This window comes from Phascolarctos cinereus, unplaced genomic scaffold (genome assembly GCF_003287225.1).
Source record: "Phascolarctos cinereus isolate Bilbo 61053 unplaced genomic scaffold, phaCin_HiC Scaffold_5;HRSCAF=322, whole genome shotgun sequence".
Taxonomy (NCBI): domain Eukaryota; kingdom Metazoa; phylum Chordata; class Mammalia; order Diprotodontia; family Phascolarctidae; genus Phascolarctos; species Phascolarctos cinereus.
Window position 1 is genome coordinate 298,997,036 of NW_027555958.1, and position 27,664 is coordinate 299,024,699.

Sequence of the window (27,664 nt, forward strand, 5' to 3'; positions counted from 1 at the left end):
TAACTTAATCCTGGCAATGCTGGGTATAGCCTGAAGGCCAGAGAGAGAAATGGAAGTAACTTGCACACTCCAAGAGGAAAGCCCTGGGGTGTCCTGGGGTGTGAATTCAAGGGCAGGGCCTCGGGTAATTAAGGATGGGACCATATAAAAAAGAGGCCGGGGACCTTGAAAGCCAGTGACTGTGGAGACCTCCACTACTCTCATGGAGTCAGAGGGGCAGCGAGAGAAATGTTCCTTCAACCCGCACATCCCTAGGATCGCAATGGTGCCCGTCAACTTCCAGCCAGGCCAGGGCTGCAACGGCATCGGCTCTACGCTGGGTCTCAACAATCCGCAGAGTTCCCAGTTCTTGGCCAGCCCCGAGGCGAATATCTCCATTGAGGCCAGTGACACTTGCAACGGGATCTCTATCTCAGGAAAACTGAAAGTGGTCCTCCACAACCATTCTCTATGGCTCAAGTTTTACGGACAGCAGACAGAAATGATTCTTAACAAGCCAGGCAGGTAAGTGAGTGGCTGTGCAGTCGGACCCCTAGGCCCTCCAGGAGCTCGGGAACTCAAGATTGCGCCTCCCTTAAGTTTTACACAAATTCACCAGAAGCTGGCATCTCCTAGAAAGTTCTTGCCTTCCTCTTTTCAGGCCCATTGTTTCCAAGGGTGTGTTGGCTACCATAAGCCAGCCAATCGAGCAATGGTTTATGGCTACAGGACGATTTATGCAGGAGTTCCTTGGGCCATTTCCTTTGGGAAACTCAAATTCCCTAAACTCTTGACAGTAGATAAGATGATTCAATGCAGGGTGGGGCACGGAGTTCACACAATCAAGGACAATGCTGAAGAAATCAAAACAAACAAATGAAAGCTCGAAAACATTAAACATAAAACATTGCGGGGGAGGGGAAGCCTATACCTAGGACAGAGACCTTCCTGGCCCTAACTGCCCTAGAAGTATGATGGGATGGGGGTTCAGCAATCGAGTTTTGTCTCGCTGTTCTTTTCTTCGAAGGCGGATGTTTCCCTTCCTGGTTTACAAAATCCATGGGATGAACCCCGTTGCTCATTACCGAGTATTTCTGGAAATAGTACCGGTTGATGAATACCACTGGAGATTTCAGGATGGCAGATGGTCTCAGTGTGAAAAAACGGAGAACAACATGCCAGGTAGGGAAAGATTTACTGGCCTGGGAGTAGAGTGCAAAAGACTAAGCAAATTCTTTCATTGGCTATACTCAATTACATGACATTCACCACTCTACATCTACTACTATCTCTGTCAGGAGATGGATAGTACATTTTCTCATTGGTTCTTCCTCTGGAATCATCAGTAGTCACGGTATAGAAAAGAGCTTTCAAAATTGTTTGACTTGTCCCATGTGGTTGTTATTGAATACAATTTTCTCCTGGTACTGGACATTTCCTTCTTCATGAATTTATAAAAGTCTTCAAGATTTGTTAAATATAAAATTCCCCTGGTTCTGCTGGTTTGACTAGGCAACAAGTATGTAAGTGTATAACAGGCATATGCATCACTTTTTGAAATCATCTGTTGGCTGATTTCTGACAATACAATGGCATTCCACCACATTGATACATCCCAATGAATTCTGCCATTCTTCAATGGATTCCTTCACTTTTCAGCTTTTTTGCTCCCACAAAAAGCACTCCGATAAACATTTTATGTATTGTACATTGATGAGTTCTAAGTATATGAATAGGCAGCCAGGGAACCTAGAACCTAGAAGTGGGAAAAAATGCTCTGATTAACTGTGAATTATTGAAATGGAAATTCCAGCAGTTCTGAGATTCTACCTCACAGCCATCAGAGGGGCAAAGAAGAGAAAAAAGGACTATGAGAAAAAGTTAGACTCTGAGAAAAATAGTTATATTGATGCACTGTTGGTGAACCTGTGAATGGGTACAACCATTCTGGAAAGCATTTGGCATTATACACAACAAATTATGCAACAGTGAATGCCCTTTGACCCAGCTATATCTTGGCTTGGCTCATACCCAAAAGAAGTCAACAAAATTCCAAAACTTCTTAGTTGCACAAAAATATTTAGAAAGCTCATCTTTCTACAGGGAATCTGCTGTATGTCCACCCAGACTCCCCCAACACAGGAGCACACTGGATGAATAAAGAGATCAAATTTGAAAAACTCAAGATGACTAACAACAAGGAAGCTACTAATAGTGAGAACAAGGTAAGATCCCCATTGTACTCACCCCTCAAGCCCTGCTAAGTCCATCAGCGTAAAAGGGGAGGAAAGCAGGCTGAAGCTAGGTTACAGAAAAGCTTTCTGGTGCTAGGAGGGCAAAGAGTCAGAGCTTAGAGCATGTCATTGGGGAAGCACGGAATTTCCATTGCTCATACTTCCAGGAGTGGGATGAACATCCTTCCTGTTCTACAATTGGGTCCTCTTCTTTTCTATGTATCCTAAGGGAAGATCTCAGATGACACATGGTCCTTCTCCACCTCTACTAGTAGAGACCAGGTAGGTGGGGAGAGAAGATATGCCTATCTCACCTCATACTTTCTGACTTCCATTACAGATGATATTATTGCAGTCCTTCCACAAATACCAACCGAGGCTTGGTATTGAAGAGGTGAGGTATGGAAAACATGAAACAACTTCTTCCTCTTTCACCCACAGCTTCACTTTCCCAGAAACAGAATTCATTGCTGTAACTGCATATCAAAATGCTAAGGTGAGAATCACTCTTACTGGAACATCGGGCTTGGGCTGGGGATAGTGGTAGCATGGAGGGAGATGATCAATCAATCAAAATCAATCAACAATCATTTGTTGTTGAGAGGAGTGATCAGTCAGCAATCACATACTGGCTTTTGGCGACACAAAGAAAAAAGTAAGAGAGTTCCTGCCCACTCCTCCTTCCAAAAAGTTTACATTCCACTAGGAGCAAGCCACAAAATATAAAGGAGTGTTGGCCAGGGGATGTTTCATTCTAGATGATGAGTTCTTAACCTGTTTGTGTCATCAGCAATTTAAGAAGGCTGGTGAAACTTCCTCAGAGAAATTAATTTTCAAATTCCTAATCGAAAGAAAGATTCAATGTCATTATGAAGGTAGAAAACAAAGTTGAAATTTGGTTTCCATCCAAGTCTAAAGACCCTCAAAACTCCATGTGAAGAACCTCTATCTAGGCAGTCACTGGGACAAAGGTGGGCAGAGTCAGGGCCAAGGACAAGAGGACTCAGCTGGGTTGGCCCCTGTTGAGTATTTGAAATGGTCAGAGTACTCTTTTTTCCCCCATTTCACAACTGAAGACAGTGAGTAGCCTCCCCCAGATCCCCCAGTGAATTAGAACTGAGATAAAGGTTAGGTCCTTGGCCTTTCCAGTGGGTAGCTTGAGGTTTCTAAAGAGGAGAATGGTCTTCACTCACTGACTTCTTTTACATTTTTTTTCTAGCTCTCCCAACTCAAAATTAAGTACAATCCCTTTGCCAGAGGCTTTAGAGAAAGCTACCATAGTGAAGAAAGTGTGACTAAGTAAGTAGAGGAGGGGTTCAGCTCCTTCTTTGTTTTTCTTGTTCTTTGTTCACTAGATTCCAAGTGTTGCTCTTGGCGTCCACTCAGTCTCACCCAGTCCCTCCGGTCCCCTAACTTCTCCTAGGACTCTGTCCTGAAACTGTGGGCAGAGAGAGCTGAAACTGGTTGAATAAGAAGCAGGTCTCAAACTTGGAAGCTCTCTATGAGTAACGGGATAGGAGTTCTGAAAGTATGTATTTTTCTTTTTTTGAGTCAATTTTTCTTTCGTCTCCTTTTCCTTCAAGGTGCCACTCAACAGCAAACTCTACTGCCATGACCACAACCTCCCCTGAAACAGTTTCTGGTGGCTCCTCACTGGAGCTGGGAGAGGGTTCTTGTCAAGCCAAGGAAAGAGCACCACTGAGTCCTGGGCTTTTGGGCCAGGCTTCTCAGCCCCTCCAGCAGGGCTGTACTTATGACTCCACTCGCAGCAGCAGCAACCTTCTGTCCTTGGGCATTGGTGGCATGGAGCATGGCTTTCTGCCCTTCACTTCTCCACCCACCACCCACCACAACCCCAGAGAGGATGTTGTGGTCCCTCAAGGGGACTGGTGCCCTTCTTCCTCATCTAACTTTACCAAGAACAGTCGAGGATGGCTCCAGTCTGTACCCTCGGTGTCCATGGACACTGTCACTAGGGCTGAGGAAGAGATGCAACTTGAAGGAGAGCCCTGGACCTATGCCCTGACATCACATTCTAATGACTCTGGACTGGGTGAAGAAGTGTCAAAGAAGAGAGCTTTGTCTCCTGATGATTCAAGGGATGAAATGTGCCCAGGATGGAAACACGGACAACAACAGGCCAGGTAGGAATACATGGAAGGAGGCAGAAGGCATGAGCCATAGTAATGTTGTTTTCTTGGTTCTGAGGTTTGGGTGTCCTTTCTTAGGTGTCCAGTCCGCTCAACCACCACCTTTACCTTAACCATCGAGTCTTTTATCCCTTCTCCTTTTCTATCCTTTCTTCTCCTTGTTCCTCTCTACTTTCCATCTTTCCTGTGCCATTCTCACTCTCCTGTTTTTTTTTTCTTTCCCAAGTTCCAGACCTTTCTCTGTCTGGGCCTGTCTGTGTTTTTTACTCTTAGCCCAGTGCCAAATGAAGCTGTAGCTCAGTCTTAGAGAAAGCTGAGACATCTCTTCCTACCCCAGCTCCCTTGATGAACCTCTTCAATTTTAAGAATAGAAGTTAATTGGAGCTCTTAAATCCAGGAAAATTTCTCCTGGTCTAGTCAGTGTAGGAGATGTGGTAGGGAGAGCAGGGCAGTTTGGCAAAATGTCCCAGCTGGGTAGGTCTGGAAAGGAAACTAAGGTGATTTGTCCAAAATCACCTCAGTACCTCAGAGCAAAGACAAAGTTCACGTCTTTGGTCTTTGCAGAAGGTAGCGCTAGGTTTCCAAAAAGAGTATTGCTCTGTACTCACTGGTTCCCTTTTCCTTTTCCTGTTGAAAGTTTAGACAAAGAAGAAATATAGGGGCTCAGTTCCTTTTGATTGTTTTCCCTTCTTCGTGTACCAGGTTCCTAGTATTCCCATTCATGCTGCTCTCTCCTTCTTTATTTTCTCCCAGGACTTTGTGTGCTGAGGCTGTGGGTAGAAGTAAGCAAATCTGGAAATCTGAAGTGGAATCCAGAGAAAAAGTATTACTGCTAATTACATTGGTTTTTTCTCTTCTTTCTTCCAGGCACCTGACATCTTTAGAATTCTGTGCCACTATGATCTCCACTGAAAATGCTTCTAGTGGTTATACAGTAGGCCCAGGAGAAGGCACTTGTGAAATTGTGGATGAGATGTCCCTGACTCCTGGGTTCCTTCCCCAGCTCTCCAAGAAGCCTATGGACTATGCCTGTGACTCTGTTCATAGTAGCAACAACCTCCAGTCTTTGGGCATGAATGGCATGAATCCTGGACTTAGCACCTCCATTTGTTCACCAACCGTGCCCTTTGGCCAAAGACAGGATGTTATGGACCCTGCAGGGGACTGTCCCACTTTCTCCTCAGCTGACTCCAACATGAACAATGGCAGCTGGCTACACTCAGTACCCCCAGTGCCCATGTACCCTCTCGTGGGAACTCAGAAAGAGGTGGATCCTGATGAGGAACTACTGACCTATGCCTCTACATTACAATCTCTTGACCCAGGATGGTATGAAGAAAACTCTGAGAGCAGAACTATATCCCAATGATTCAAAAAAGAATGACTCCTGCCTGGGGCCCTCCTGAATAATTTCTCTCTCTCTCTCTCTCTCTCTCTCTCTCTCTCTCTCTCTCTCTCTCTCTCTCTCTCTCTCTCTCTCTCTCTCTCTCTCTCTCTCTCTTTTGCTTTCTGGTGAGGCCTTTGGGGTTAAGTGACTTGCCCAGGGTCACACAGATAGTAAAAGTCAAGTGTCTGAGGCTGGATTTGAACTCAAGTCCTCCTGACTCCAAGGCCAGAGCTCTATCTACTGTGCAACCTAGCTGCCCCTTTTTTTCTCATTTTTGATCTTTGTTTTTCCGTGAATGTGAGGAAGAGAATAGGAAAGGAAAGTAAGTAGATTCTTTTCTATTCCTTAGGACAACAAGCTATTTAAAAACATTTAAAAATTCATTTTGAGCTTATATACAAAAAGACAAAGAAAAGCTCCATTTACACAATACAACACAAAGAGAAGATTCAATATGAAACCATGAATCTCTATTTCACTGTTTACTCCTTTTTTGAGAAATGATGTAATAAATACTACACATTGTTTTCAAAGCTACCCTGCTTTTTCTGTGTTTCCTTCTAAAGTTTCTTTTGTTCTTTCCTCTGAACTTTGTATTTTTTTTCTCCTTTCCTTACTACTCTGCAGTAGAGAAGGCCACCATTAAACACAAATATATATATATATATATATATATATATGTATATATATATATGTATGTGTGTGTGTAAATTGTACTATACATACTTCTATTTATCAGTTCTTTCTCTGGAAGTGGATGGCATCTTTCTTTATAGGTCCTTTGTAGCTGATTTGAGTTTTCTTTTTTTTTCTTTTTTTTTTTTTTGGTGAGGCAATCGGGGTTAAGTGACTTGCCCAGGGTCACACAGCTAGTTAAGTATCAAGTGTCTGCTTCTGGATTTGAACTCAGGACCTCCTGAATCCAGGGCCCTTGCTCGATCCATTGTGCCACCTAGCTGCCCCTTGAGTTTTCTTTTGAGTCTTGTTGTACAAAATGACTAATGTGGAAATATTTTACATTATTTCATATGTATAACCTATATCTGATTGCTTACTGTCTCCAGGAAGGGGGGGGAGGAAGAAAAAGGAGGGAGGGATAGAATTTGGAACTCAAAACTTAAAAAAAAAATTTAAAAATTGTTTTAGCATGTAAATGGAGGAAAATAAAATATATTAAAAGAATTTGGATGCTATTCTGTTTGGTGCATATATGTTTAATATTGCTATTACTTCGTTGTCTATGGTACCTTTTAGGAAAATGTAGTTTCCCTGATTATCTCTTTTAATTTAGTCTGTTTGTGCTTTTGCTTTGTCTGAGATCATGATTGCTACTCTTGCCTTTCTTACTTCAGCTGAAACTTAATAGATTGTGCTCCAGTCCCTTCTTTTAACTCTGTGAGTGTCTTTCTGTCTCAAGTGTGCTTCTTGTGAGCAACATAACGTTCTCATTTTTACTCCATTTGGCTGTCCCTTCCCATTTAATAGGTGATTTCATCCCATTCATATTCATAGTTAAGGTAAATGTGTTCCATCCTTCCATCCTTCCATCCTTTCTTCTTCTTCTTCTTCTTCTTCTTCTTCTTCTTCTTCTTCTTCTTCTTCTTCTTCTTCTTCTTCCTCTCCTTCTTCTTCTCCTTCTCCTTCTTCTCCTTCTCCTTCTTCTTCTACTTCTTCTACTTCTTTTTCTTCTTCTCTCTCTGTCTCTCTCTGTCTCTTTCCTCCTTCCTCAAAAGTCCATTTTGCTTCTAACTACTGCCTCCTTTAGTCCTCTCTCCCTCTTATCACTTCCCTTTTCTCAGTCCTTTCCCCTCCTACTTCCCTGATGGGTGAGATAGAGTTCTATACCCAACTCTGTGTGTGTGTGTGTGTGTGTGTGTGTGTGTGTGCGCGTGCGTGCGCGCGCGCGCGCGCATATTCTTTCCCTCCAATCCATTTTCCTCTCCTCTGTAAACACTCTTGAAAATCTTTTTTTGTGAAATAATTTCCCCCATTCTTCCTCTCCCTTCCTCATTTTCCCAATACATCCCTCTTTCTCACCCTTCCATTCTTTTTGTGAAATCATCCCAACATAATTGACTCACATCCATACCCTCTATGTAGAATGCTTTTAACTGCCCTAATAATAAAATTCTTAGAAGTTACACATATCATCTTCCTATGTAGAAATAGAAACAATTTTAACCTTATTTAGTCCCTTACAATTTCTCTTTCATGTTTACCTTTTTATGCTTCTCTTGAATCTTGTGTTTGAGTGTCAAATTTTCTATTCAGCTTTGATCTTTTCATCATGAATACTTGAAAGTCCTCTATTTCATTAAATATACATGGTTTTACTGGGTAGATTATTCCAAGTCCTCCAATCCTTTTAGGTGTTAGCTGTTAAATCTTGTGTGATCCTGACTGTACGTCTACAGTATTTGAATAAGTTCTTTCCAGTTCCATTTAGTATTTTTTCCTTGACTTAGAAGCTCTGGGATTTGGCTATAATATTCCCTAGAGTTATCATTTTGAGATCTCTTTCAGAAGGTGATCAGTGTATTCCTTCAATTTCTATTTCACACTTTGGTTGTAATTTTTTTTCTTTTCCTCCAAAGATACCAACAGTCCTGTCCAGAATGGCAGTGTTGATAAACTCTTATTCGTTATATCGACATACCTTTATAGGTTAGATTCATTTGTCAGGATTGAAAATTCCATTATCTCTGATCAAGACAATGATTTAAGATAATTCCAAAGAACCCATGATAAAAAAAATACTATCCACCTCCAGAGAGAGAACTGACAATCTCTGAATATAGATTGAAGCATACTTTTTTTAAAACCTTATTTTTCTTGTGGTTTTTTTGTGTTTTAATTTTTTTGTAACATGGCTAATATGGAAATATATTTTGCATGTATAATCAATATTGTTTACATATATAATCAATATCATATTCCTTGCCTTCTCAATAGGAGGGATGGGAAGAAGAGAATTTGGAATTCAGTATTTTAAATGAATATTTTTTTAAAATTACATGTAACTGGGAAATATATAATGAAATAAATAATTTTAATAGAAATTATAAAAATAGAAAATTTAATAGAAAAAAACATTTCATCATTGCCAAGTAGGGTTTGCATTAGTATAGTTCCATACATTATATTAAGTGCTTTACAGAGAAACCTTTTGGTAATTTCTCAGGTTGTGAATATTTTTTTTTTTACCATAGTGCTTAATGGGGTACCAAATTCTGGAGTATTGTGTGAATTTCTGATGACTGGCTTAAGCTTAACTAAGGTTAAGCCTCATCCTGCAAAGCAATCTCGCTAAGATCCTAGGCTATAGAAACCTAGGTGTGGATCTTCCCTACCCAGTTCCTACTGAGAGAGCCTTAAAATGTAACAAGAATAAAGACAAGGAAGTCAAAACTGAGAGTCTTGGGGAGAAGGGAAAGTAGGGAGGGGAAAGGACTCCTTCTAATGGCACAACTGAATGTGGGAAGGAGACACAATAGATTTCTGTAAATTTAAAAAATGGTGTTGGGGGATGCTACAGAGATGAAATTTTGCATGAACTTCAGCTAAATATCAATAACCATGCTTAATTTTTTAAATTATCTTACTAGAGAACTTTCCTGTAGAGGAGGTAAGGTGGAAATGTAATGTAAACAACAACAACGAAGAACAACCATTGCAGTTCTTGGCTATGAGCGTCTTTTGCCTAATCCCAACTGCTTCTGCTGCCCTGTCAGATCCTCTGGCTTCCAGCCAGGTCCGAGACTTCTGCTCCTGGAGTAGTGTCCTGGTCATTGAGCCGGGAAGGAAGGATCGAAACCCACCAGCATTGCTTCAGAGAAGGTCTTCTGATCGCTCTTGCGGCTAGGCGGTGAACAACAGGGAGAGCTGTTATAATTCTAAAGTTTCTTGCCTATGCTGCCTAAGTCAGGACACGTCCCTGCCAGTAAGCCAATGTCTTAGATGAAGGGATCGACGGTTGCACTGTCTGTCTGCCTTCGGTCAGTTGCGGAGGGACTGGCGAGGTTGACGGCGCTTTCTCGCTGCCCCTCTTACTGGGTGAGAGCAGCAGAATCCTTGGGTCTGCATGAAGGACAGAGCCCAAAGCGTGGACTGCTGGGACTTTGGGGTTCCGCCCATGTTGGCAATGTGAAGCAGGTGGCTTCCCTAACGAAATCTTCCCCCCTTAGACTGACTGGAATTCCATATTCTGGACCTCAGTTGTTAACCTCCATTTATAATTTCTTTCTGATCCCCCTAGAAGGAACTGACTTTGAATGTAAACCTGACTGCTGGAGAAGATGATAAATGGGGAAGACACTGAGAAAACAAGTACGTTAATGCATTGTAGGTGGACCTCTGAATGGGCGCAACCATTCTAGAAAGCAAATTGGAATTATATCCAAAACAGTATCAACCTGTGCATACACGTTGACTCAGCAATACTAACACTTAGTCTACACACCAAAGACATTAAAAAAAAAAAAAGAGGAAAGGGCTCCATATGTACAAAAATATTTCTAGCAGTCCTTTTGGAATTGAAATTGGAATTGGAAATTGATAGGGAGCCCACCAATTGGGGAATGGCTGAACTAGTTATGGTATATGAAAGTGATGGGATTCTATTGTGCTATAAGAAATGAAAAGGGGAATGGTTTCAGAATAACCTTGAAAGGCTCTTGTGAACTGATGCACTAGGAAGCGAGAACTTGGAGAACAATTTATGCAATGATAACAACATTGTAAAGAGAAGCAATGTTGGTAGATCTGTGTAGTCTGACCAACACGATGACAGAGGACAAATCCAGAAGACTCATGATGAAACATGTTACCATCCCATTTATTAAAGGTGATGAATTCTGGGTGTAGATTGAGGCACGTCCGCGTGCGAAACATGCATGTGTGTACATGGCAAATAGGGGAATTTGTTTTGCTTGATTGTTCATGGAAGTAATGAGTTTTGTTTTTCTAGCTTTCTCAAAGGAGGGGAAGGGTGGGTGTCAGGGAGAGAATGTGAGCTGAATATAAATTACAATTGTAGAAAATAAAATGAAGGATTTGCAATTGATGTCTTTAAGAGCTTGCCTTGGCTTTAAGGCAATGATTTGATTGAGACACTCTGCCTACTTAAAATCTCAAGGGTAAATGTTGTGAACTATAGCAGGGAAGCTTCATGGGAAGTGTAGGTTTACCATCCCTAGCCTAGGAAAACATGGAGGAAAAATTTCCAAGGATCTGTTTATTGAGGATATGAGTTAAGGCAAGAGAAGCAGGTTAAAAACCATAGCAAATAGTATTTGTAAAGAAGATAATATAAAGGCTTTTCCATTAAGATCAGTATAAAAGAAGGATGTCAGTTATTAACAGCATAAGGCAACCTAGTCCTGTCAAAACTGGAAATAGCAATATAGGAAGAAAGAGAAATGGAATATCTGGAAGAGGAATTAAGGTGTGAATCTCTGGCTCCGGGGTGTGAATCTCTAACTCCAAGGTGTAAATTCAAGGGCAGCTGCCTCCTGGGTCTTAAGGAATGGTTCAGGACCAAAGGGTTATAAAAGGAGACAAATGAAGCTCAGGACTGAGGTTTCCAAAGAGGAGAATGGTTTTCACTCACTGACTTCTTTTACATTTCTCTCTAGCTCTCCCAACTCAAAATTAAGTACAATCTCTTTGCCAGAGGCTTTAGAGAAAGCTACCATGGTGAAGAAAGTGTGACTAAGTAAGTAGTAGAGGGGCTCAGCTCCTTCTTTGTTTTCTCCCTTCTTTGTCCACCAGATTCCAAGTGCTGTTCTGGGTGCCCACTCAGTCTCACCCAGCCCCTCCTATCTCCTAACTTCTCCCAGGACTCTGTCCTGAGACTGTGGGCAGAGAGGGCTGAAACTTGGAAGCTATCTATGGGTAAAGGGTAAATTCTGAAAGAATGTATTTTTCTTTTTTTGAATCAATTTTTCTTTCATCTCCTATTTTTTTTCAAGGTGCCTTGAATCAGTAAACCCCATTGCCATGACCTCTAAAATAGATTCTGGTGGCTCCTTACTGGAGCTAGGAGTCTTAACAGCAACTCTTGACCTATACCTTCCTGTCAGATTCTAATGACTGAGGATGGGTTGAAGAAGACTGAGAGGAGAAGTGTATCCCAGTGATTAAAGAAGCAATGACTTCTGCCTGGGGTCCTTATGAATGAATTTCCCTCATTTTTGATCTGTCTTTCTGTGTATGTGTTAGAGGAAGAAAGAGAGAGAGGAAGTAGATTTTCTTCTATTCCTTAGGACACTTAACTATTTTTTAACATACCATTTAAACAGAAGAAGGAGGAAGAGGGAAAGAAGAAAAAATTGATAATGATGATAACCAGCTGACCAGGCATAGTAAGAAATCTCTTCTGTTGTAGTGTAAAATCTGGGCTTCTTTCTTCCTGGGAGGATGGAATAGTTGCAATGGGATGTGAAAGTGGTGTGATGGGAAGTTTTTATGTTTAGGTTTTAGAAAAATGTCTGTTCCTTTTCTGAAGAATCTATTGTCTACTGTATATGATGCCAATATCTTTGGTTTATTTGCTTTCTTTGAAATAAACTTGTAAAAGACTGCCTGTCTGAATGTGTGAAAGTTATTGAGTGTGAGGTGGAATAAGAGGAGTAACCATATAATTTAAACTTCCCTAGGGTGTCCTTGAACAAGCCAATCTGGGAGAGAATGTGTGACTTCCCTTGGGATGTATGATACAACATAGTAGGGATTAAGTTTCTGACTTCCCAGTGCCAAGACAGTGTCACCTTCTCTCTCTATAGTTCTGGAGGGAGAATCACAGTGAGACACTTATAAGCTGTGTCACCTCTGAAAGGTCACAGAAAACTGGATAGACCACATGCTTCCTTCCCTAACTTCCCTCTTTTGTAATTTTTCTTGAATAACTGAACCAAGGCTGATCTGAAACAAAGGCATGATTTCCATCTTGGAAATAGCATGAAGGAGTGCTGGAAGGAAGGCTGCCACTCACCTTTTCTCCCATGCTGCTCATGAACTTGAATTCCAGGGCCAAAGTGTAAACCTGATCAACTCATGAGTTTGGAAAGTAGAGTGGGGGATATAAAATAAAACCACAAATATCATCACCATTTCTATATATCAGCAACAAAACCCTGCAAAAAGAGGTAGTAAGAGATACCTCATTTAAAATAACCATAGACAGCATAAAATATCTGGGAGTATACCTGCCAAGATAAACCCAAGAACCACATGAACATAATTATAAAGCACTTTTTATACAAATAAAGTCAAACTTAAGTAATTGGAAAAATATTAATTGTTCATGCATGGGTAGAGCCAATACAATAAAAATGATAATTCTCTCTAAGCTAATCTACTTAGTCCATGCCATCCCAATTAAATTACCCAACAATTATTTTATTGAACTAGAAAAAATTATAACAAAATTCATTTAGAAGAAAAAAAGATCAAGAATATCAAAAGAATTAATGCAAAAAAATGTAAAGGAAAGAGGTCTAATGGCACCAGACCTTTAACTGTATGTAATGCTGTAATGATCAAAACTATCTGGTACTGGCTAAGAAAAAGGAAGATGGATTAGTAGAACAGATTATACTGTGTGTGTCTGCATGGAACTTCACTGAGTGAGGAAAAGAGTACAGCATCAAGCTGGAGCTAATTGAGTTCTCCTAGAGACGGAGGGAAGTGAAATGTTGGGGAGACTGCTTTGAGGTTCAGCCTTCAGGGAAATTGCCCTTAAAAGGAAAGGAATTAGGAAAGGAGTTATAAGGGGGAATAAAGAAAAATTCTGAAATTTCAGGAGGAAGAATACTTAGTAAAGGCCCTTGAACGTAAGCAGATAATGCCACAGGGAAGATATTCATTATACAATGGAATATAGCCTCCATATCAGCTCATAGAATACAGCTATCTTTGAATAAATATCACAAGAGAAAGGAAAATGATCCATTACCTGATTAGGTAGAGGACCTTGGAAATTGATTCTAAAACATCTACAAACAAAACCTCAGTGGAAAACAAAGCTTAATGACAAATTGAACAAGAAATCTTGAGAGAAAATAAGTGCTTCTTTAAAAGAATGAAACAATGTTTAAATAAATGAAATGAGAGCACTCAAGGAAACAACTGGAAAATAGATGAGAGCTGTGGAAGAAAAAAATTGGGAAAGGAAAGTCTAGTTGAACACAAGAGCTACAAAATCTCAACCATGAAAAACTCTGAAAAATAGAAGGGACCAAATAGAAGACAGAGACTCCATGAGGCAATGAGAAATACAAAAGTCAAGTTAAAAGTCTAAAAAAATAGAAGAAAACATTATGATCCCAGTCAAATCTGCCACTATGGCATCACAGAATACATCCTCCTTTATCACAGCTTGACTTGTACCATTTCCTCAGATCAGAGGACTCTTTTGGATGAGGAGTCTGAATTTCAGCTTAGCCCTATCATGTGCACTAGTGTTTCCACCTCCTATAGCAGGGGTGACAAACTCAAATCGAAAAGGGACCATGGACAGATATCTGCAGGCTACACGTTGCATTAGAAAACCTCATATTAACATTCAGATCCAGGATAAAAGAAGAATGTCAATTATTAGCAGTATAAGGCAACCTAGTCCTGGAAATGCTGTGTACAGCAATGAAAAGAAAGAGGAATGGAAATAGCCTGGTTAAAGAGGAAATAAGGTGTGAATCTCTAGCACCAGGGGGTGTATGTGGGGTGGGGGACTTCCAGGTGGGGCAAAGAGGGAGGAGTTTTAAGGAGACCACACCTGAGGCCCAGAATGGTGAAAATCCATTCAGTTTTGAGATAGAAGATTCATCTTTGGGTAGTGACCTGCTACTGCTAGCTTAGGGAGAAAAGAATCTTGAAGTCCCAGATGCAAGCCCTTTGAGCCCCATCCTCCTGTATTCAGCCTCAAGGACTTCAAATCTCATCCAGTTGGAGGGGCAGAGAGGGAAATAGCCCTTCAACCCTCCCATCCCTAGCATTCGAGATTGAGATGATGCCCACCAACTCCAGCCAAGCAAAGGCTGTGAGCAGGCTGGCTCAACACTGGGCAGGGACCATCTCCAGAGCTCTCAGCTCTTTGCCAGCTCCAAGATGGATATGCACATCAGGACCATGGACAACTGCAGGTGGACCACTTCTCAGGAAAATTGAAAGTGGTCCTCCACAACCATTCCCTGTGACTCGTTTCACAGAGAGCAGACCAAAATGATCCTTACCAAGCAGGGCAAGTAAGTGAGTGGCTGCGCAGCCAGATGCTTGTTTCCTCCTGGAGCTCAGGAACCACGATCTCAACTCATTTTCTAAACCATTGCTCATGTTCACTAGAAATTGAGGCATGACATGAAGACCTTTGCTTCTCCTTTTAGTGGCCCTTGTTTTGAGGAGTGTGTTGGCTCTCAGAAGCCAGCAGATTGATACTTACTAAACAATGGCTCATGACAAATCTTTGCCTTTGGCTAATGGTTTGTGCAGGAGTTCCTCTGCTATTTCCTTTGGGAAACTAGAATTCCCAGACACTTGATATAAGGCTAAGATGATTCCATGCAGAGTTCACACCAAAGAGTCTAGTCAGTGTTGGAGATACAAAAAACAAACTGAAGTAGCTTATACCTAGGGCAGAGACCTTGCTAGCCCTAATTGCCCTAAAAGCCTGATGGTACGTGGGTTTAGTGACCATGTTTTCTCTCATTCTCTCTTTCTTTTTTTCACAGCAAGATGTTCCCTTTCCTGACTTACAAAATCCTTAGAATGGACCCTGTTATCCATTACTGGCTCTTTCTGGAAATTGTTCCAGGTGATTAGCACCACTGGCATTCTCAGAATGGTAAATGGTTTCAGTGTGGAAAAAACCAGAGAACATTATTCCAGGTAGGGAGAGATTCACTGGGGTGAGAGTAGGGGGTTGGTGGGTCAACCAGTAGAGAATTTTCCCTTGTCTCTGATGTTGCCATGTCCTCTTGTGAGGTAGCTAGCAAACCCAAACCTTAAACCCTTTCCTCACATATCCAGTCCTTTATGACTCCTCCTTCCTCAGTCCTTCTTCCCATTTTTCTCACACAATCCACCTCCATCTTTCCAATTCTTCTCCCCTGATCTTTTCTTTTGTCTTTCTCCAAGTCTCAGACTTCTCTTTCTCGATCTGTCTATGCTTTTCCCTTACCTTAGGGAACTAGATGGTTGAGAAAACCTAGTTTAAATCATAACTCAGAAGCTTATGCCCTGAGTGACCTAATTGGTCTTCTGAAATCATCAGTGGTCGTTGTATTTATTTGGCTTTGAAAGTTGTTTGTCTTTAGACTATCATTGCTCTTCTATTAAATTTTCTCCTGGTTCAGCACATTTTCTTTTGTAAAATTTTATAAAAGTCTTCAATATTGTTTTTATAATATTGATGGTAAAGTATGAACTATTCCTTTGGTTCTGCTTGCTTGACTCTGCAGTGGCTAGAATAAGTTTTACCATGGCTTTTTGAAATCTGTTTGCTCATTTCTGACAGCATAATAGCATTCAACAATATTGACACATCCCAATGAATTATGCTATTCCCCAATGAATGGACATTCCTTGACTTTCCAGAGTTTTTGCCCTCACCAAAAGAGCTCCTTTAAGTATTTTTGTTCGTTGCACACTGCTAAATGTTCTAAGCATATGAACAGGCAGTTCTTCAGGGAAGAAACCTAGACTATCTAGAATCACGGGGGTGGGGAATGCTCTGAATCACTATGAATTATTAAAATGCCAATTCCAGTAGTTCTGAGATTCCACCACACACCCAACAGAGTGGCAAAGATGACAGAAAAAGAAAATGAAAAATACTAGATAGGCTAGGGAAAAACAGATACATTGATTGTTGGTGGACCTGTGAATGGGTATAACCATTCTGAAAAGCATTTAGCATTATACAGAGCGAGTTGTGTTTACTCTGTATACAAGTGCAAGTAAACCAGTGAAAGCCCCTTGTATATCACTACTTGGCTCATCCCCAAAAGAAGTAAATGAAATTGCAAAACTTTTTAGTTGCACAAAAATATTTATAGAGCTTATCTTTCTACAGGGAACTGACTGTACATGTATTCAGATTCCCCCAACATGGGAGCCCACTGGATGAGGTAAGAGACCAAATTTGAAAAACTCAAGATGACTGACAACAAGGCAGCTACCAGTGCTGTGACCCATTGTGCTCCCCCCTCAAGCCCTGCCAAATCCATCAGCACAAAAGGAGAGGAAATCAGGCTGAAGCTAGATGTACAGAAGAACTTTCTAATGGTAGAAGAGAAGGGAGTGAGAGCTTAGAGCAGGTCACCAAGGAAGCATGGAATTTCCATTATTCATACTTCCAGGAGTGGGGATGAGCATCCTTCCTCTTCTACAGTAGGGTCTTCTTTTCTATTGATCCTAAGGGAAGGAGATCTTAGATGACACATGGTCTTTCTCCACCTTCTCAGGCACTACTAATAGAAACCAGATGGGTAGGGTGGGAGAACAGAGAAGAAACTTCCTGTTTTCTCACAGCCCCTCTACCACTAATCATTTTCCTTTTTGTCAACTTTTCCAGTATTATGGTGTGAGGTGGTAACTAAGAGCTGCTTTAATTGGCATTTCTGTAATTATTAATTGAGAGTATTTTTCACATGGCTATGATAGCTTGGATTTCTTTCTTAGAAAATCACCTAGAGGGGACAGCTAGGTGGCACAATGGATAGAGCACAGCCCTGGAGTCAGGAGGACCTGAGTTCAAATCCAGCCTCAGACACATAACACTCACTAGCTGTGTGACTCTAGGCAAGTCACTTAACCCCAATCATCTTACCAAAGAAAGAAAGAAAACCACCTATACATCCTTGGACTTTATCAATCAGTGAATAGCTATTATTCTTATAAGTTTGAACCACATATTTATTTTAGAAATGATACTTTTATGAGAGAAACTTGCAAATGTTTTCCCAGTTTCTTGTTTCTCTTCTCATTTTAGCTGCATTGATTTTGTCTGTGCAATAACTTTTAAATTTTGTGTAATCAAAATTGTTCACTTTATCTCCTGTGTCTGTCTGTCATTTGGACATTAACCCTTCCCCTATCATAGAACTGAAAGATAATTTCTTCCATTTTCCTCTAAGTTCATTATGATGTTACTCTTTGTATCTAAATAATGTATCCATTTGGAGCTTGTCTTGGTATCCAGTGTGAAATGTTGGTCTACCTAGTTTCTGCCCAACCGCTTTCCAGTGTTCCCAACATTTTTGCTGAAAATGTTGGAAAATATTGAATAGTGACCCTTTTTTGGTTGGGAAATGTTGAATAGTGAGTTCTTATCCAATACCTGAGGTCTCTGTATTCATCAAACACTAGGCAAATGTATATGTTTTGTAATTGTGTTCATATAGTTCTCGTGTATGTCTTGGCAGGAGCATCCCCAAATAATTTATATTATCTGTAGTTACTTTAAATAGAATTCCTTTTTCTCTTCTTGTGGGTTATTGTTGGTAATATACAGAAATACTGATGATTTGTGTGGCTTTATTTTATATTCTGCATCTTTGCTAAAGTAGTTAATTGTTTCTATTAAGTTTTTGATTGACTCTCTTCAAATAAACCACCATATTATTCACAAATGTGATTGTTTGGTTTCCTCTTTGCCTGTGCTTATCCCCTCAATTTCTTTTTGTTGTCTTATTGCTATACCTAGTATTTCTTGAATGCTATTGAATGGTAGTGGTGATAATGGACATCCTTACTTTATTCCTGATCATATTAAAAAGGCCTCTACCCTCTTTCCATTACAATTAAATCTTGCTCTTTATTTAGATAGATATTATAATTATATTGGAAATTATTGGATAACAAAATAATTGGAAAGCTTCCATTATTCCTATTCTTTCCAGTGTTTTAAAAAATGTTTTATTGATGTGTTTTTTACATTGTTGTAGTCTTTTTTGGTATCCTTCTCCTCCCCCCTACCAGAGAGCCATCCTATGTAATTAATAGTATTTTTAAAGGTAAAAAAGGAAAAAGGAGAGGAAAAATGATCACAACAATGATCAATGTATTGAAGAAGTCCTAAAACAAGTGCAATGTGCAACTCCTGTGGACTTCTCACCTTTACAAAGGGGTGGGTAAGGAGCATTCTCCCATATCTTTTCTTTCAAGCCATGATTACTCCTTATAATTTGGCAACATAGACTTTTGATGTGTGTGTGCGTGTGTGTGTGTGTGTGTGTGTGTGTAGTCGTTCTTTCCATTTACATTGTGGTAGTTATTGTGCATATTGCTTTCCTGTCTCTACTTACTTCCCTCTGCATCATTTCATGTATCTCTTTCCTTGCATCTCTGTATTCATCATATTCATCATTTTTCCAGCAAAGCCATGTTACATCACATTTATGTACCATAATTTGTTTAGCCATTCCCTAGTCAATGGACATCTATCTTGTTTCCAATGCTATGCTATCACAAAAGTGCTACTATTAATATTTTAGGGTATGTGAAGACTGTCTTCTTATTAGCAGCTTCCTTGGGATACATGCCTCGCACTAAAATGTCTGAATCAAAGGCTAAGGATATTCTAGCCATTTTATTTGCATAATTTTAAATTGATTTTTAAAATGGTTGCACCAATTAACAGCTCCACCAACAATATATGTGTACATATCTTCCTATAACCCCTCCAGTGTGAAGTATTTAAATCTTTTGTCATTTTTGCTAAATTGTAGGGTAGGATTGAAACTTGAAAGTTGTTTTGATTTATATTTCCCTTATTATTACTGATCTGGAATGTTCCTTCATGTAGCTGTTGACCACTTTGTCATTCTTCTTTTGAGAACTGTTTCTTCATACCATTTGACCATTTATCTATTGGAATATGGCAATTGGAGTTAGATAGATAGATAGATAGATAGATAGATAGATAGATAGATACATATATACATGCACCTATTAATTGTTTCTATGTTGGATGTCAAACCATTATCAGAGAAATTTGACATGAAGCTTTTTCCCATTTGTTTGCTTCCCTTCTTATCCTAAGAGCATTAATTTTTTTCTGTGCAAAGTATTTCATTTTCATGTAATCAATGTTATCTCTTTTATCCTTTGTAATTGCCTCTTTTCCTTGTTTGGTTAAGAATAAATTTCCATGCAGTGGATAGAGCACTGGCCCTGGAGTCAGGAGGACCTTAGTTTAAAACCTGCCTAGGACACTTGACACTTACTAGCTGTGTGACCCTGGGCAAGTCACTTAACTCCATTGCCTAGCAAAAAACAAAAACCAAACAAAGAGTAAATTTCCAACTCACAGCTGTGTTTGGCTTCTCTTCTTAGTATTTTTTTATAGCATGGTATGTAATATTAAGGTTGTGTATCTATTTAGAATGTGTTATGGAATGTGGTGTAAAGTGTTGATCTAAGTCTAATTTCTGCCATACTGCTTTCCAGTTTTCCTAGAAGTTTGTATGAAATAGGGAGCTGTTACCTAAATAATTTATGTTTTCTACTTTAGCGAGCCTGAGTTATTGAGTTACATTGTTTCTGATTTTTCCTTGTTTAATCTATTCCATCTCTCTTCCTCTCTATCTTTAACCAACACCAATTGGTTTTGATGACTGCGGCTTTATAATATAATTTGAGGTTTGGAAGCTTTATTCTTCTTTCATCTCTACCTCTTTTCATCATTTCCCTTAGTGTTACAGATCTCTTGTTTTTCCAAATGAATTTTATTGTTATTTTATCAAGTTCTGTAGGGATTTATAGGGACCCATATCCCTTGATAACTTGATTGGCACAGCATTCAAAATGCAAATTAATTTTGGTAATATTGTCATTTTTACTATGTTGTCACAGCCCAACCATGAGAACTGACTATTCTTCCTACTTCTTAAGTTGTTCATTATTTCTTTTAAGGAGAATTAGCAATTGAAACTATACTTCTTTTTTTTTAAACTATACTTCTTTTTTGTGTTTTGGCAGATTGACCCCTAGATACTTCATGTACTTTGTAGTAATTTCTATTATTGCCTCTTGGATTTTGTTGTTATTATATAGAAATACAGTTGATTTTTGAGGGTTTATTTGAAAATTAGTAGTGCAGCCTGGACAGAAATGAAGATATGACTGCTACCTGTGCTCAGAGGGTATGCTCCTGGAAGAGAAGGAGAACTGAAGAATACTTCTATATTCCAGTAATACCAAAAACAGCAACAGAAATAGAGGAAAGGTTTCAAGGTGAAAACAAAGAAGAAAAAGGCTAGTAAGTGGCAAAGGGAAATATTTATATGTATCAGGAGGTTGGAAAGTTGGAAAGAATGGGATCAGGCCCCCAAAGCCATCATTGAGGGGAGACCTCATTTCAGGGGAAGGGTCTACTTTTCTTGCCATCACCAACACCAAAAACCAATTCAGAGAGGTATTCCTAACTACCCTGAGAGTAACCCCTCCAGACTGATTGTTCTACTTCCAGCCCAACCCTTGAAGCTATCACCCTCAGGAGCAATCCTGTGGAGATATGACCTCCCAGCTGTAACTGTAGCCACAGGTACTCAAGACTAGAAAGGAAGATTTTATCAATGGAAATGTCATTAATGAAGATGTATTACCATCTGCTTTATCACTGTGCGCTGAAGATGATGGTACTGAAACTTCTTGTATGTTTTGTCTTCCCCATTAGAATGTGAGTTCTTCAAAGAGACTGTCTTTTTTTTTTCCATTCTCAGTGCTTAAGACAGTGCTTTGGAATGTTCCTTCATGTAGTGGTTGACTGCTTTGTCATTCTTCTTTTATATAGTAAAGCTTAATAAATACTCATTTGTTAGTTCATTTTAGCCAGCTATTTTGCTGAGCTATTAATCATTTTAATTTGTATCTTTGCTGATTCCCTAGGATTTTTCATATAGACCATCATGAGCTCAGCAAGGGATAGTTTTTATTTCCTCTTTATATATCTTTACACCTTTAATTTCTTTTTTTTTGTCTTATTACTGTTGCTAGCATTTCCAGAACTATGTAAAATAATTAATGGGGAGAGTGGTCAGCCTTGCTTTATTCCTATACTTTTTGGAAAAGTTTCTAGTGTGTCCCTACTGCATACGATGCTCGTTTTTGGTTTTAGACTGATACTTATTATAATATCAGAAAAGGTCCCTGTAGGCTGACACTTTGTAGAGTTTTTAGCATAAATAAGTGCTATACTTTGTCAAAGGCATTTTCTGAAGCCATTGATATAATCATATGGTTTTGGATTTTTTAAAATGTGATTAATTAGGTTGATTGTTTTCCTAATGTTGAAGCTTTCTCGCATCCCTGGTATAAATCCAAGTTGGTGATAATGAATGATTTATTGGATAAATTACTGTGGTCTATTTGGCAGGATTTTATTTAAAATTTCTGAATCTACATTAATGGCTGTAGTTTGTAGTTTTCCTATGTTTTATCCTTCCTTAGTTAAAGTATTAAAGTATTACGTCTCTCTCATAAAAGGATTCTAGTAGGGTGCTTTCATTTTCAATTTTTCAAAATAATTTGTGTAGTACGGATAATAATTGTTCTTTTAAAGTTTGATAGAACTTTTGGAGGATCTGAGAGAAGCTCCCCACTCTCTACCCTCCACCCTCCACCCTTCACCCTCTCCAGTCAGAAGGAAGGAGGGGCCCTAGGGGTAGAAGATACTGATGAGGTGTGAATTCTAGTGCTGTGTGATCTTGAAGGATGATGAAGTTCTTGTAGGTAAGTTTGTGGATATATGATTTTCTCCCTGAGGACTTACTTAGCTTCATACCTGAAATTTTGATATGATGAATCACCATCATCATTTTCTTCCACATGTTATTTGTTTCTGCTATTTGTACTTTGACCCACTCATTCTTTAGGATTTCATTGTTAAATCTCCATTTAGTTCTGCATCTTTTGCTTCTAAGGTAGTAGTCCCTGAACTAATTACTATTTTCATTGTGTTAAGATCTCTAAAGGATGTATTTACTATTTCTTCTTTTTTACATTTTCTTTGCCGTATCTCTGTGCTCTAATACATTCTCAATATTTGGAAAAACACCAGGTGGTACTGGGTACAGGGCAGCTAGGTGGCACAGTAGATAGGGCACCAGGCCTGGAGTCAGGAGGACCTGAATTCAAATCCAGCCTGACACACAAGCTAGCTGTGTGACCCTGGGCAAGTCACTTAAGCCTGTTGGCCTCAATTTCCTCATCTATAAAATGAGTTGGAGAAATGGCAAACTATTTGGTATCTTTGCCAACAGAACACCAAATACGGTCACAGAGAGTCAGACTGAAATGATTCAACAACAACATACACACATACATTACATAATAAACACTCTTTTGTAGTCCTATTTAGAAGACATTGTGTATCTTGTGGCTCTAGTTTCTCCAGCAATTTGTTCAGCTTTTTATTTTCCTTTTTGTTTATCTTTCTGATAGACTTATCCAAAACTGAGAGAGGGACGTTAAAATCTCCCGTCACTGTTTTGTTACTTTCTACAAATTCCTGTAACTCATTTAATGTTTCCTTTAGGAACTTAGATGCAAAGGCATTTGGACCATTTAAATTTAATACTGATATTGGATTGTTTTCTATGGTTCCTTTCAGTATAATGTAATTTCCTTGTCTATTCTCTTTTTTAATGTTTTGAATATTCATTTTTGTTTTGTCAGATTGTATAATTGCAACTGCTATTTTTCTTTTTTAAAAATTTATTTAATGAGGGGCAGCTAGGTGGCGCAGTGGATAGAGCACCGGCCCTGAAGTCAGGAGGACCTGAGTTCAAATCCGGCCTCAGACCAAACACTTGACTCTTACTAGCTGTGTGACCCTGGGCAAGTTACTTAACCCCAATTGCCTAAAAACAAAAAACAAAAAACAAACAAACAAAATTTGTTTAATGTATAGTACATTTTGTTCCAGTCCTTCATTTTTATTCTATGCATGTTTTTGTTTTTAAAATATGTTTCTTGTATTCAACAGATTGCGGAGTTTTGTTTTCTTATCCAATCCATATTTTTTTCATTTTATTGGATTGTTAATGTATACACTTTAAAATTATGAGAGTTAGGTTTATGATTTCCTCCACTTATTTCCAATTTTTTTTAAATTGTGGTTTTTTTTTCTTCTTCTGTGGTAAGCACATTGCTCTGCGTCATTTGGTCTAGCTTAATCTTTTTTAAGGTGACTCTATTCTCACCAGTTCTATTCTAAGCATTTAAACTCTTCTGCAGAGAATGAAACTCCAATGGGCTGGCCATGTTGTTCGAATATCAAAAATATGTTTGCCTAAAAGACTATTTTACAGAGAACTCACACAAGGCAAGTGCTCATATAAAGGTCAAAAGAAGTGATAGAAATATATTATATGTCTTGGAATTTATAACCGTGGGGTATTTTTTTTTTGTAGGTTTTTTTTTCCTCGAAATGACCTATGATTCTCTCCATTGCTACTTTGTTTTCTGTGTTCACAAGTTCTGGGCAGTTTTCTTATATTGTATTTTCTTGCCTTATAGTATTCAAGTTTTTTAACCCATCATGTTTTTCTGGAAGACCTATAACCTTTAAGCTATCTTCCTGTCTATAGTAAAAGAAAACCTGCTTCCTTTTAATGTTATTACGTTTTGCTTCTCTTCCGATTTTCCTTTACTTTCATATATTTACATTCATAGCCAGTTATCTTCTCTTTTGTTTCTTTAGTGAGACTTGCTGCTGTGAATGGAAGCTTTTTTATTCTGCCCATTATGTCTGCTGTGCAGACCACAAATTCTGTTCTCACAATTCCTTTCTCTCCTTTTGGGAATAGTATTCTCTTGTTCTGTGCTCTCTTCAAAATCCGTATACTCCTCTGCCTCATCGGGTGTTAAATAATTTTTCTTTTTGTCTTGTGGCATTTATTCATAGATGCCTGGACTCTTTTAGTTGGTATGGAGGTGATATTCCCTTCTGTTATTAAGAACCTTCCTCTTGGTTTATCTGCTTATGTTCAAAGCTTTTAATTGAGTTTTATTCCTCCTGAGATCATTGGTAATTTCAGTCTGTTTTTTTCTCATTTCCCCCTGTCATCCCTTTTCTGATCCTCTGCCTTCCCCTCTGATTGCTGATTACCTGGGGGCTCGACCTCAAAGCGTCTCAGCCCCCATCCATGCCAAGCCATTGATGGTTAGCCAACCTGAATCTCTGTGCCAAATGACTTCCAAGGGGACAGAAACTGGTCCCAACTTGGTTCCTAGGTTCCTTCCTTCAGGCTTATTAGAATGCCATGCATTCATACAGGTCATGGTCTATTCTCTCTGTTCCTCAATTCTCTGTCCCAGTGGCACACAGTGCTGCCACACTGCTATTGCACCTGGGCAAATTTCTGCCAATTATCCCCAAGGCACTAGGTAGAGGGAAGAAAGGTGGGAAGCTGACTTCTGTTACAAGCCTAGACATGTATCCTGTCCCATTTTCTCCTTCCCTCTGATCTGCAGAGCTCTGTTGAAGCAGAGAATCTGCCACATGGCTATTGAGGCCCTGAACAAATTTCTGCCCCTTGGAATTTAGATCTCTCTGGGACGAGGGAAGTGGTACTGAGGTGTTCAGTTCATCTCTGTTTCAAGAGTCTGGGTCAGCTTATGCAACTTGTCTGCTGGAAGCTTGGTGGGTATTGGAAGATGGGGCGTTAAGTGAGCACTTAATGATTAAGGAATATTGGCCTTCTCTGCCATTAGTTCATCAAGTTTTTACCATTTGGGTTCTTGGTGTGCTAGACCATGGGAACAACTGGAATTGTTTTATGTCTAGTGTATAATTCCTATTTTGGAGAGGTGTGAGTGGTCATGAAGCTTGAAGAAAATATCCAGTCTTCCATTTTATTATTCACATGACCTGAATATTTTTTACTTTGGGAGTTTAACCTTATCTTGGAAAAAGAAATTGGACAAGCCATAAATTAACTCCTAAAGAGCAGAAGTGGTTAATCTGGGCAATTTATATTTTAGTAAGTATTTAATTCATTTCATTTAGATTGCTTTATTGGCATATAATTATTGGCATAGAATTGGGCAAAATAGATTCTAAAAAATACTTTTAATTCTTCAGCAGTTGGGAATTCACCTTTTTAATTTTTTATACCATTAATTTGTTTTTCTTTTTTTTTAGTGGTTAGCTAATAACTTATCTATGTTGTTGATTTTTTTCAACACATTCTTATTTTTACTTATTAATTCAATGTTTGTTTGTTGTATTGTTGGTTTGTTTGCTTTCAATTTGCTAGTTTCTCCTTTGATTTTCAGGATTTCTATTTTAATGTTTAATTGAGGATTTTAATGTGCTGGTTTTTGAGTATGTTTTTTAAGTTGCATAACCAATTCATTATTCTGTTCTTTCTTTTATTGATGGAGTACTCCTACACAGGCCCCACCCACAGTTTCTGTAGACTTCTCTGTCTGTCTTCTTTTGTTCACCTAGGCTTAAAAAAGGATTCTGTGATTTTTTTTCCTTGGATTTCCCAATCAGAATTTAGTCTGGTACACTTTCTAGAACTTTGTGTAGGAGGTATGGTGGAGAGCTGGGCTGTGCTTCATCTTTCTACTTCACCATCTTAGCTCCACCTAAATCTGCTATTTCCCTTTTCAATTCATTCTTCTATAGCTCTGATTTTTTTTTCCAATTTTTTCCTATAGTACTTTCATTTCACTTACAAAAACATTGCTTAAAACTCTTGCTCTATCTTTTCCAGGAATTCTAAATGAATTTGTGCCCAAGCTGTGTTTTTTTTTTTCTTTGAGGCTTTCTTGTGTATGTTTTGGAAACATTCTCTTCTTCTGACATTGTCTTGAGTACCCCTGTCACTGTAATATCATTTAGTGATGGAATTTCTTTTTTATTTAATATTTTATTTTCCCCCAATTACGTGGAAAAACAATTTTAACATTCTTTATTAAAAATTTGAGTTCCAAATTCTTTCCTTCCCTCTCTCCCGTCCCCTTCATTGGGAAGGCAAGCAATTTGATACGGATTATACATGCATAGTCATGCAAAACATATTTCCATATTAGGCGTGTTGTGAAAGAAAACACAGACCAAAAAAAAAACCCACCCAAATAAACAATAAAAATAAAGAAGTTTTGGGGCAGCTAGGTGGTGCAGTGGATAGAGCTCTGGAGTCAGGAGGACCAGAGTTCAAATCTGGTCTCAGACACTTGACACTTACTAGCTCTGTGACCCTGAGCAAATCACTTAACCCCAATTGCCTCACCAAAAAATAAATAAATAAAAAGTAAAGAAGTTTTAAAAGTGAGTTTTGATCTGCATTCAGTTCTTTCTCTAGAGATAGGTAGCATTTTTCATCATAAGTCCTTCAGAATCGTCTTGGATCATTGTATTGTTGAGAATAGCTAAATCATTCACAGTTGATCATAGTACAGTATTGCTGTTACTATGTACAATGTTCTCCTGGTTCTATCATTTCACTTTGCATCAGTTCATGTAAGTTGTTTTTTTTTTCCATTCAGTCTTCTAGTTTATTTCCTGACTTTAGACTTTTTAGAGCCAGGCTCTGTGAGTCTGGACTTGCCCTCCTTTTTTCTTGGAATTTTAAGTGTTATGTTATTCCAGGCTCTCAGGAACAGCTCATATAGGAACTTTCAAGATATTGATGCTCCCAAAGCTCTGATCCAGGGCAAAGTCTGATTACTACCTCCCCAAATCTAAATTCTGCAAGTTCTTAACCTGACTTTGGGTTTGAGCAACAATAGACTGCAGCTGCTGGACTCAGCCTTTATCAACCAGCTGGGAAACTCTTCTGGCTCAGAGCTAGAATTGCAAGCTTCCCTTTGGACTGGGATTCCTGCCTTTGTTATTCTGCAGGCTTTACAAGCTAAAACTTACACTTTTCTCTGCCCCTCAGGTCCAAGCCACACAGCTGCTG

At 39.1% G+C, this 27,664-nt stretch overlaps 1 protein-coding gene across 1 annotated transcript; it reads left to right on the plus strand.

Moving 5' to 3' along the window:
• The first annotated feature begins 262 nt into the window (after nucleotides 1-262).
• On the plus strand, nucleotides 263-9,612 carry LOC110215807 (T-box transcription factor TBX21-like). Its single transcript, XM_020997613.1, has 8 exons — nucleotides 263-504; nucleotides 1,007-1,161; nucleotides 2,083-2,204; nucleotides 2,554-2,709; nucleotides 3,433-3,512; nucleotides 3,797-4,357; nucleotides 5,231-5,692; nucleotides 9,498-9,612. Exons 1-8 carry the CDS (start codon nucleotides 263-265, stop codon nucleotides 9,610-9,612), a joined length of 1,893 nt encoding a protein of 630 aa, XP_020853272.1.
• Nucleotides 9,613-27,664: the final 18,052 nt, after the last annotated feature.